Source organism: Pundamilia nyererei, unplaced genomic scaffold (genome assembly GCF_000239375.1).
Source record: "Pundamilia nyererei isolate P.nyererei 1_Seehausen unplaced genomic scaffold, PunNye1.0 scaffold00451, whole genome shotgun sequence".
Taxonomy (NCBI): domain Eukaryota; kingdom Metazoa; phylum Chordata; class Actinopteri; order Cichliformes; family Cichlidae; genus Pundamilia; species Pundamilia nyererei.
Genome location: NW_005187852.1, coordinates 71,223 through 83,144, shown reverse-complemented (window position 1 = coordinate 83,144; position 11,922 = coordinate 71,223). Strand labels below are relative to the sequence as shown.

At 39.3% G+C, this 11,922-nt stretch overlaps 1 protein-coding gene across 1 annotated transcript in view; it reads right to left on the bottom strand.

Moving 5' to 3' along the window:
• col4a6 (collagen, type IV, alpha 6) overlaps positions 1-10,497 on the bottom strand; it is a 137,658-nt gene extending 127,161 nt beyond the window's left edge. The window contains exons 1-3 of the mRNA XM_013916070.1: positions 10,444-10,497; positions 10,176-10,300; positions 9,974-10,019 (exon numbers count right to left, since the gene is read on the bottom strand). Of these exons, the coding sequence (XP_013771524.1) occupies positions 9,974-10,019; positions 10,176-10,186 (57 nt within the window). The 5' untranslated portion in view covers positions 10,187-10,300; positions 10,444-10,497. The remainder of the gene's footprint in view (positions 1-9,973; positions 10,020-10,175; positions 10,301-10,443) is intronic.
• Between the last annotated feature and the right edge of the window lie 1,425 nt (positions 10,498-11,922).

Sequence of the window (11,922 nt, the reverse complement as noted above, 5' to 3'; positions counted from 1 at the left end):
CACACACACACACACACACACACACACACACACACACCTTGTCTCCACAGGGGCATTTTCCAGACCACCACCACAGTATACTGACAAACAAAAGAAGATGTGTTTCTCCTGCACAGGCATGCATAAGTATGCCAAAGTAAAGGTGTCGTGGGGGGAAAAACTGAGCATCAAGGTAAAGGAAACTGAAAGTCTACAGAGGATGGGAGGTTAAATTGCTATATTTTCTGCTTTAAAATCAATAAAAAGGAAGCCACAAAACAAAAAAGTGGAAAGTATCGGCCACAGTTTTAGCTATGTCTATGATACAAATGTGGTATAGTCCACAATAAAGAGGTGAAATGTCAGCCAGTACAACATGCAAGGTTTAAGGGTTTCCTTCACTAATATGATGATTTTATATAGAAAGTTGCTTATAGTTTGGCCTATACTTTAAATTGTACCCCATAGATCATTATGAGATCATTATGTCTTAATGTTGGTCATTCTTTTTAACAACAGGGGTGAACATTTGGTCATGATTTGATCATAATTTAAAAAATAAACTACTATTGTGATGCATTTTAGTTCACTCTTAGCTCTTTAAATATTACAGCTGTCAACAGAGTAGCATTCTTTAAATAGCCTGACAGCAGTTGTAGATTAGAAAAAGAAATGCTAGACTAAGTTTTTTTTAATTGGAATTTAAGCTTCTTACGGCTAAAATGCTAACAATGTCGCCTCTATTTACACATCCTGAATTCTTGGAGTATTATTAGCATTTATTTGCAATAGATATATCAAGTATTTACTCCTCTTTTAGCTCGGAGACTCCTCCGACTCCTTAAAGAAATGCGTGGTTCATTTACCTGCTAAATCATTCATTTTACCTGTTAGCTGTTATCTTTTTATGCTAAATGAAGAGGTTTTGCCAAGCTAATCTTAAAGCTAATGCTAGCTTGAAGAGGGCTGACAAGACTGGTGTGAGGAAACTACAAGATTAAGACAGTAAAAGGCTCAGATATACAAAGCGAGGTGATGAAGCTCTTAGTTTTCCTCCATCACTTTATCCATCCATCGTTTTTTGGTTGTTTTTTTGTTTTTTTGTTTACCACTATTCAGCGTTGGGGTTCCAAGAATAGAGGTCCAGTTCTCCCTCTTCCCAGCCACCTCCTCCAGCTCATTCATCAGGATACTGAGGTTTTCCCAAGCCCAACGTAAGAGACATCCTGCCTCAGGGTTTCCTCTCGGTAGGACCCAAACTACCTCAACTGGCTCTTTTCCATGTGGACAAGTAGTAGCTCTACTCTGAGACTTTCCCAAATGGCCAGGTTCTTTACCCTGTGCTCCTGTTTGAAGCAAACCTTCAAATTAAGCTAATTTAAGACACTTCTATCTGCAGCCTCGTTCTTTTGGTCACCAGAGCTAGTGGCCGTAGATATGGACGGGAACATAGTAAATTGAAAGCTCCACTTTCATGCTCAGCTCTCTTTTCAGCACATTGGTATAGCATTCGGATTGGTGCGTCACTGTCGTAGTCGCACCAATCCGTTTGCCAATCTACCCATAATCATGAACGAGACCTCAGATACTTATACTCCTCCACTTGGGACATCAACTTGTCTGGCATCAACTGGAGAGGGCACTCAGCCAATTTCTGCCAGAGAACCACAATTTATTAAAAATAATGAAATACCACAAACTAACATAGGTGGGGGAATATGTTGTTTCAGGATAAAAGAAGATACCATCAAACAAGCTAAGACATCATCACACGCCTTCCCCACTCCTTTCTTTTCTTTATATCACTATATGCTCTAGCTGTATCTGCAGTGAATTTGCTCATCTTCCTTTCATGAAAGGCAAAAAACCAAAGGACAAAGTGCAATAAACAAATCTGGAGAGAGTGGGCGGAGGAATGTTAAGCTGTCGCTGCAGCCACAAACCCCCGCTGCCTTTGTTGTGCTCAGACGAACTCTGACCTCTGAGTTTACCGCGGCCAATCGTGGGACAACCTGACAGCATGTGCTTGATCAAAAGAAAATGAGGCAGACCTGATATGTGAAAGTAGCTGTGCCAAGAATTGGCAAATGGAGGGGAATGTTGCCATAACTGCCATAACATGAGTTCAACCGTGACGCTAAAACCAACAGTTGACAGACAAAAACACAGTCGTTCCAGTTTGCGCCAGTAGTGAACGGGTTCAATATTGGCAAATCCCAGCTGCAGGTCTGATAACGATCTTCACACCTTCTGTAACACATAAAAGACAAACTTTCAATCATCTTTATCAACTGTCCTGAACACGATCCGCACCCAACAAAAGATGTTTCATGGCTTCTGACCATAGCTTTTAAACTGTTTTAAGAAAACATAATATTCACAATGTTCACTTTCACAGCAATGAAATCAAACATGGATCAATGCAAAAACATGACAATCAGGGCTTTTAGCTGGATTGCATAACAGAAACAGTGTTACAAAATCTCTGTTAAATAAGGATTCAAAGAAGAAAAAGACCTGGTGTCTGACAGTGTTGACATTATTTCCAGCAAAAAAAACTTCTTCCAACTCAAGTTTCTATTAATTTTCAATTAATCCATCCAACTGAACCATTTATTTTTCTGCACAGATGCAAGTGGATCTATGCTGGGTCCCTCACCGTAGACTTCCAAGTAAAATAAAGTATCTTATTGTACCTTTAGGGAAACAACAGCTTGTCAGCGGGCCTGTACACTCAAGGGTAATGTTACTGCACCCTTGAGAGGTATTACTTCTTTGTAGTACAGTGTGGTTTGTACCTTCATTCTTGAACTCTCAATGACACGACTATACGCTTATGTATAAGTACATTTTACTCATTATACTATGTCATTACGTTTGGATTATACTTTTTGCCTCAGCAAGTCCGCTTTGATTCAAAGTCCATCATCAGACGGTTAGTGCAGATGTCTTCACGCTTGCCTGTTATTGGTAATTACTTGGTTTTTTGCACCTACAGAAACCAGAGCAATGATAGGTTCAGATCCTGAAGTTTGAACAGTGCTAACGTCTCCAGCATATTTGCCCATAACCACCACTACTGAAGCCGAAACAGAACGTATTAAAACCTTAAAATCTACAAGTTAAATCAAGAGATTTGGCTGTATATAGACTGTCTCGTGATAATTTACCATTCCATAATATTTTCTGTACAGGAGTAACACAAACATAGTTCCCCAAAGGTGAAACATGCTTCTTGTTTCATTATGTGCCATTATTAGGAATCAACATAACCAGTTCCTGGCAGAAACTTTCCAGTTCAGTGTTTCTGAATTATAACATAATAAGGCGAAGGCGATGAGAGAAGCAAATGAAGAAGATCAATCAAACCTGAAAATGTAAATTATACAGCTTTTCATCTGATTGATTTGATCAGGCCAATATAACTGAAGGTAATCTGAAGGTAAACCAACTTAGACGTAGAGAATGCAATGGACAGTTCCTCAGCATATACATTATCACTGTGCTCTGCTACCACTCAGTGCAATTATTTTATGTGAAGTTTCATTCAGACCTTCTCTGTCTGGTTTTTGACTCTTGGCTCTCCCATCACATGAGATTAGAAATGTGTGTACATGGTACCTGTAACATCATGAGAAGCCAGCATTTCCTTTTACATAATTAGATGAGGGTATTTCCCGGTAACAAAAAAAAAAAGGCTCAGGGTGTCTTTCATCCCACCTGCAGTGGACCTAAGCGGATGTGTATGATTTTATGGGGAAACATGCACCAGTGCTTGCAAGCACAACACAGGTAGTAGAGTCTTATCAGCTTTGAAGCCATAAGCAGAAACCAGAAAAATGGCACGAGTGAGTAAAAACTGATTTAACAAAAAAAGGAATGGCAGGCCGTCATGAAGAAGATGAGAGAATTAAAATAGCAGAGACAGAAGAGGCGTCTGCCTGAGAGAACTGTGAGAACTGAGAGAGCGCAGCACGACCCGGTCACATCAAACGTCACGCTCCAGATTGACCAGGTGGCTCTTTATCACATTTCAAAACAACAACAGAACTTTTTCATAAACTTGACTAATCTCATCCTGTCCCAAGCCTTCTTCCCATGAGGAAACTACACTACGGTCTCGATCGTTCCCACTGCCACTTGTGGCACGTATAAACTAAAACCCATATGCAACCCCTGAAGTATTTTAACCTGAGGAAAAGTCCTAAATCATTTTAATTAGATCGAACAGCTTTCATTTTACTACATTTTCCCAGTATGGCTGTATGCCACCATCTTTGTTTTCTGTCTTAAATACAGCAACGTTTTTAACAGGTTCCCCTTAATTATGATTTGTCGACATAAGGCTGATTTAAGAATTTACTGTATGAGGAAAATCTGTCATAATCTGCACCCTGTCCTCTTTCTTACATAATTCACACAGGTTATACAACAGGTCCTTGAAAAGTGAGAATTATACAGTATGACCTCACCGTGACATTGAACTCGACAAAAAAATTCTTGCTTAAGCCCTGAAGGCACATTTTTAAAACCTTCTAACTGAATAAATTATCTGGGAAGAAAGTGTGGACGTTTCTGTAACATATAGCCATAACTCCTGTTAACCCAAACAGATGACTCATTAATCAATTAATTGCTTGATCCTAAAGTATAAGAAAATGGTGAAAAATTGCCATTTACATTTCTCTGAGCAAAATGTTGTATCTCCTTTATTTGAGCAAGAGCCAAAAACTCAGAAGAATCTTCGTACTTTTAATTTGAAATTGACTAAATTTATCCACCAATTATCATAATAACTGTTTTGATAAACTGAACAACCTAAATGCATCTAAATAATGATTAAACAGGAGAGCACTACTTTAGTAATCAATCACACTTTAGCTTTTTTTAAAGAAAGAATGAAAAAAGGCAAAGGTTGTGGGGAACTACTATTCACACCACAAATCAACTGGTAATGGATTGCTTGACTTATGGAAACAGAGAGGGCAAAAAGTGATAGGAAAACTGGGTGTGGAGGGGGGTAATGATTGGGTGAAGAAAGGCGAGGAGGAGGGAAAGAAAGAAGGAGGTGGGGGGGGAGGACTGTTGTGTTGTGTAGGGTCTAGAACCCACAAATCAAGCAGTGATTGGTCCCTTCACTCAGCGTCTCTGGAATGTTCCAGTCTATAGCACCTGCAGGGAGTGGGAAACAAGTCCTGCCAAACACTGCAGGAATTCAAGGGGGGAGGGAGGGAGGGTAGAGGAGGTGGCTATTTTCTGCATCAGCTGGTAATCAGATTAAAATTAATTATGAAATATGGAAAGTAAATATCTGATAAAATAGGGCAAACTATCTGATTAGACTAAATAATACGGCGACACTGAGTACTCGTAGATGTAAGAGTGAGTGGTCGAGTGGCAATACAGGCAAAGATTCTTTGGGTTTATTTGACAGAAGTCAGTGAATTTTCCTGTTATTCCAGATCATTTCATGAGCACAAACCTTAAACTTCTGCAACTGCAACCAGAACTCACAAAACTTATTAACAAATCCTAACTTATCGACATTATAAATTGGAACCTATGGAACCGGATTCGACCAAATGACAAAAACGTTGTTTAATTTTTCGTGTGTGGGTGTCGGCGTTGGGTTTTTGTTTGAGAATGATGCGCTTTTTTCGGAGAAAAAAAATCTGAATTCTGAGTTTGAATCGGAATATGATTTAAGTTAAAAATTTAGAAACAAAAGTCGTAATTCTGAGAGAAAACACTGTAATTTTCAAGTTTTCGTCCAGAATTCTGAAATTTAAATAAAAATTCTGGAGGACAGTAAGAACAATGAGGAGTCAGACTTCTAACTTTTCTCAAAATTCAGAAAAAAAAACTTCACGACCCAAAAATGCTTTTACTCAGAATTCTTCAGTAAGTAAAACGTTTTCTTTCAAGCATGACTCAGATCACCAAAGTCAAAAATGTTCTTTATGCCAGAATAAATACATTAAATTGTAAATTTAACAACACCTAAGAGTTTCATCATCTCATCTGTCTGAGACTCAGTGGTCCATACAAATGTGCTCAGCTGGGTCAAAACAAATCTAAAGAGTTGATTTCTCGATGATTTCCAAATCACTTGCTCTAGTTTTTCTGGACTCCCTGCTTTCAGTCCCATCATAACGCCTCCCCTCTCCTCACCATTCTTCCTCACTCCTGTGGGATGTTTCCCTTGTGCCAACAGTAGCGTCAGTTCTTACAAACCAGAAACCATGCAGAAGCTCCAACAGAAGGTCTTTCTTTCTCTATGTGTTCACTAAGTGGTAAAATAATTTATAAATACACCAACCAGTCTACTTAAACTACATAAGCTAGCAAACCAAAACCAATGTTACAACTCAAGCCGCTACCAGACGTACTTCTTTTGACTGACAGCATAACGGACAGGTGTAGACACCGTGACCAATCACCCATTGGCTAGTGAAGTGTCCTTTTGAAGCCTCGAGCTGAGTGTGCCTCAAAAACATGTCAGAATGTGTGACAACAGCTAAAATCCCCCTTAACTTTAACTTTAGGTGGCTAAAGCATAATTATGGTTAACATCGGCCGTGCCTGAAATAATTCACTCATGACTTCATTTGCAAAATATTTAAAATTTCAGACAGGATTCATTTTCTTGGCACTGTTGGTTTTATCATTGCAGACACACAGTGATAAGTCAGATAAGTAAATGAATGCCGACATGAACTTTTGTCATAAATACTATACAAAGTTAACGACACCTTTAAGTGCACTATAGGTTAAAGCAACACTTGCTAAAAGTTTGGACAGCACTTCAAAATGGCCAACTCACTATATGGTGAGTAGGATCACACAGAAGCTGTAGCCTTCTTTGTATTCTACCTTGATGCGAATCTTGTGTTGCATCAAATCCTTTGCACTTGTTATTTTTCCTTTCAGAGTGTCTACTGCTACTATATTGTACAACTACAACATGCTAACTTATACTAGTACTACATATGCCCAGATAAGATTCCAAATAACTAAGAGTTGGGCTTCTGCAAGTAATGCATTCACCCTAAACTTGGGCTATCTTCTCGCTCTGTGCCATTGAGAGATAAACAAGTGTTTGCTTTTATCTGATGACGCTGACATCACCTGACAAACACCTTCCTGCACTCAGTGGTGCAGAGACAGGAATGAACTTCATATTTTAATTCATCCCAAAACAAACTTTAGCTACCACAGCGGTACCCAAAGACTTAGCTACCATGGTTATAAAAGGCAAGACCACCCAATGAAGTCATCTGTCACTCACTCAGTCACCAACTCACACACACACACATACACAACACAAAACAACAGGGAGGCGGGAAGTGGGTGGAGGAGTCAATTCAAAGTCAGTGCAGCTCCATCAGCTGATTCCTTTTGGGATACAGGAGGCTTTCTGCCGCTGAATCACTTTAATGTCAGTCGGTCTTTGCTGAAGCACAACCTGAGCGGCATTTCCTGCGACTCCCTCAGCTGGGAGAGCTCAAGATCAAACTGCATGTAATTACTGCGTTATAGCACTTTTTTACTTTTTTACTTTTTTCCTTCGTCCTTCTACTAAAGACAGTGAGCAAACCTTTAGAGGCCAGCCTGATCCTCTCCAGCATGACAAAGTCAAACACATTTTAAATGCTCCTGCCCAGCGATATCTACACAATGATCTGATATTTTGTCAGTTGTGGAGACTATGTGCTGTATTTTCAAAAGACCAATTTTGACCTCTGACATCATCAAACAGCGCCGCTGCTCTTTCTTATTCTAATTTTTATTGTAATGGTTTCGGCGCTCCTTTCATTCACAGCTTAATCAGCTTCTTTACAGATGACTGGTGTGAACCTGAGTAAACTATCATTTCCACTTCTGTTTATTTGATTGTTTGCTTTTCCACCAATGTCAAGAAGATGGAATTAAGGAATGCAAGACCCCAACTTCTCATTTACTCCTGTAGGACATACAGCCCTGTATCCAGCTTTAGACCAACTAATTTCTAAGGATTTCCAACTGGTTTTTAACAGGTTTATGCAGCTGTGAGATAAGAAAATTATCTCACCTTATGAAGGATACCACTTCTTCCCACATTTCCTCCATTTATAAGAAGTTCTAAATGTTTAATATCTAGTTGTTTAAGCAAAATGATGCAACTTGAAGGTTATTATGGTTTTTATCTGTGTTGATATCACTTCATGTGTTACAAAAATGCAAAACACATCTGTAAAACTGCTGATAAATCATAGAGATACACTGATTGTTAAATGTTTACATATCTTGATATTTAAAGCAGCATTGTGTTGTTTTATTTTGCTGTTAATCCTGTTTGTTACAGTATGTGTTCCTTTCTGTAGCAAGAGGACAACAACGAAACAGCTATTTTGACGTCTATAAGCTCTTCACCTGTCTTTGAACTTTTAGCCCCCACAACATTTCCACCACACACCAGATAAACATCACTGTATGGATAAGTGCACACCATAATCTAATTTTAAAACAGTAAACGAACGCAGTAGAGATGCAGTCCTAACAAATACTGCACAATACTGAACACTTTAGGAAAAATAATTATACTAGAAGTATTTTTAAGACGTTTGTAACTTTAGGTATTTTATAGGAGATACAAATCAAATTTTAAATAGTACATAACTTAGTAGAGTAACAGAAAAACCTTTACATCGTACGTTGTAGGTATGCTGTAGAATTAGGGGTGTGGGCCATATCATGTAGTGGATTAACCTTGGGGGTTTTTTATTTTCCACTTTTATTATGCATTAAATAGGTGTGCATCATGGATGTTTGACAGGGCGTGGAACGATGTGTTATAAGATCACTTGGGCCCAAAGCCTGCAGTTTTTGCTTGCTGTTTAATTTTTCTTGTAAGCAGAAAAGAGAGAGAGCTGTCCTCATCACATTTTTATATTTAATATAAGAGGACAACTGAATAGTAAAGCACTAATGATGCACAGAAATTTAATACATAAGTAAATGTAAAAAGGCAAGGTTAAAAGATTAGAAACCCCCCCCCACACACACACACACACACACTGCAGTTTCAGATAAAATGCACTTCAGCTATTTATTTGCACTATTTGTATTCATATGTTATATTTCTATTGTATATATTAACCGGCATCTGTTGGTGGACAGCAAAGAAAGAATTTCATTGCACAAAGAAAAGCCTTTTCTCTTGTGACACGTGACAATAAACACTTTGAATCTTTGAATCTTGAATATAATTTTCCATTCTCCTCTAGAGGAATTGCACCCTATTTTGCGAACCTTATTATAAAGTGCAACTGAAATGATTAATAGACAGAAACAAAGTGGGCCTGAAGTACCAAAGCCCTCCACTATTTTCAATCCCCTCTGCAGAACCTCATCAACTGAGCAGAAAGGTGTGGCTTGGAAACTTAGTGATATCCTCCTAATTCTTAATATTCATCAGCGGGGCGGGCTTTGAATTGCAAATAACTGCGAGCGGGCCCACTCAAATATGAACTGGGTTTTTTTTCGATGCAAAAATGTGGACTCCAGCTCAAAGCTTAAAAAAGGGACCCACATACCGTGCAGTGTCTGGCACAAACGGTGCAACAAGCTCGTCTGCAAATGTTATTTACTTTAAATGACAATAACAAATAGCACTGAAAGACTGACTCTATTTAATAAATACAGTTTTTTAGAAAAAATATAATAGAAATGTATAAAAGTATCACCATATGTCTCAGGCAGAGGCCATGCACAGCATGGATGACCTGCGTGTCGGCGATGTATGACAGTAACTTTGTAACACTGTAAGTCAAGCAGCTATCGCACTTGTTTTTAACGAGACACCAAGCTCCCCATTTTGGTCACAGCTCAGCTGCTCTTTCACGAAACACAGCTCCATCTAAATCGGGTGTTTAAGAGTTTCATCTGCGCTAAATAAACCAAGCGGGGATCCTCTCCACCTGAGGAAGTGTCACAGTAAACGAAAGGGACTTACTCCGAGTGCAGACCTCGCCGCGAAGGTCAACGCGATCACACAAATCCTGCAAAACAAAAATAAGTCTTTTAGTTATTTCCCTCCGAACTTATTAGTCGACAGGTACAGCAGCGGCAGAGGCAGCCTGCAAAGCCGAAAATTAACTTTGCAGAAATACGTTTACAGAGCCGTTTTAAAAAGAAATCAAAAAATAAACCCTTACAGGACTTTCATATTGATCCGACTGGCGGAAGGTGGGGACCACAGGTAGAGCTCGATCCCCTTATCTTCACCAGAAAGGCACCGCTTCAAACGCGCTCATCGACGGCTCCAAAAAACCCCTGTCATCTACCGGAGACAGAGAGAGAGAAGCAGTCCTACTGACCCCGATTTTACCACATAAAGCTCCAAGCATTAACAGCCAGCCAGCGTTGAAATCACACGTTTTGTTGGCGATTTCTTTCATAAAAATCAGAGCTTGTCCAACTCACCCAAGTTTCAGCGGTGCAGTCGCTGCTGCGTACTGGTGCGCTTCAACTCAGCAGCCTCAGCGAAGAGGAGGGGCCAGCACATGCCTCCATGCCTCTGACTGCCACCGAGGTACCCCCACATACCAAGTACGGTTCGGACCAGCAAAGGAGGCACAGCGGTGTAAAGCAAGTCTGCAGTCCAGGTTTTAATCAGTGAAAAAGCAACAACATACAGAAGTTCTTTCAAAGACTTTTATTCCACATAAAAACAAAACCCCACCGTTGTTAGCGCTCAGGTGGTTACTGAAGTTTAAAATGACCTTAGGACACTTTATGCAAAATTAGTCCCCAAAGAATCAACATGATGGATCTTAAAATTCATAACTGTGTTTTCATACCATTGACCCAAACACCCTCCTTATGATACATTTAAAAACTTTAACCGCAGATCAGTGTTAGGGATCACGTGTACTTTGCCCTGATCTCTGCTAATGCATAAAACTTCTTGAATTAAGCAGAGTACTCTTTAAGCTTTGCAACACCGTGTTCTCCCTAGAGGGGCTATAAAATCCTTTACTACAGTGCATTATCTTAAATTTTTGTGTCTTGTGTTTCTGGCATAGACTTTTCTGCAGCTTGTTTAGCTGCGGAGCACCACAGGGATCCTAACTAGGTCCTCTTCAGTTTTGGACTTGCTATATAGTTTTTATTCATATGTTTATTTTCTACAGTCCCTTTTTCAATCCTAACCATAAACCCAGTAGAGCTTTCAAAGTTTTTAGAAAGTTACACAACGTATTTCATATTTTAAGATGAGAAAATGTTAAGTCCAACTTGTGATTAAATGACTTTTAAATAATACAAAAATGCAAGAATCACTTCAACTGTGATGCTTTAAAAATTCACAATAAAATCCTCCCAAAAGGTGCACCTTTAAATTATTCCACTGCAGGTCTTGATTCTGGTTTCTTTCACTCCAGTGATTGTAACATAGATAGTGTAATATTGCAAAGGTTGGATGCTGAGATGATTGCTTACTGTGATTATGTGTGCTTATCAGTCCCAGTGTGTGCACATACAGTTTGATCACACAGTAACTTCAGCAGCATGTGTTCATATAAGTTCATGCAACAGTCTATATGCTTCACACCACATTTAGAGGAAGGCGCGTGTGAAACGAGACAACAGGTACGTTTTTATAGGAAGGAGGTTTTATTCTGTACTATTCTACTAGCAGCTTTCCTTCGTTGGGAGAAAGTGACCTGTAATAAAGTGGCAGGAATGTAACGTGCCGGGGCCTAAGGAAAAGAAAAGAAAAGGTTTAAAGTCAAACTCACAGCCTCGAGCGGTGGTCTGGAGTCAGGAGAAAGAATATCCATCCGCGAGGTTCAAACATAATGATTATTTACAGCATACTTTAACACGCGATACACTTTTGGGCATTTGGACCTTCGTGGCTCACACTTACGACCAGATCTTGTTTCGCAAATCACCCCAAAT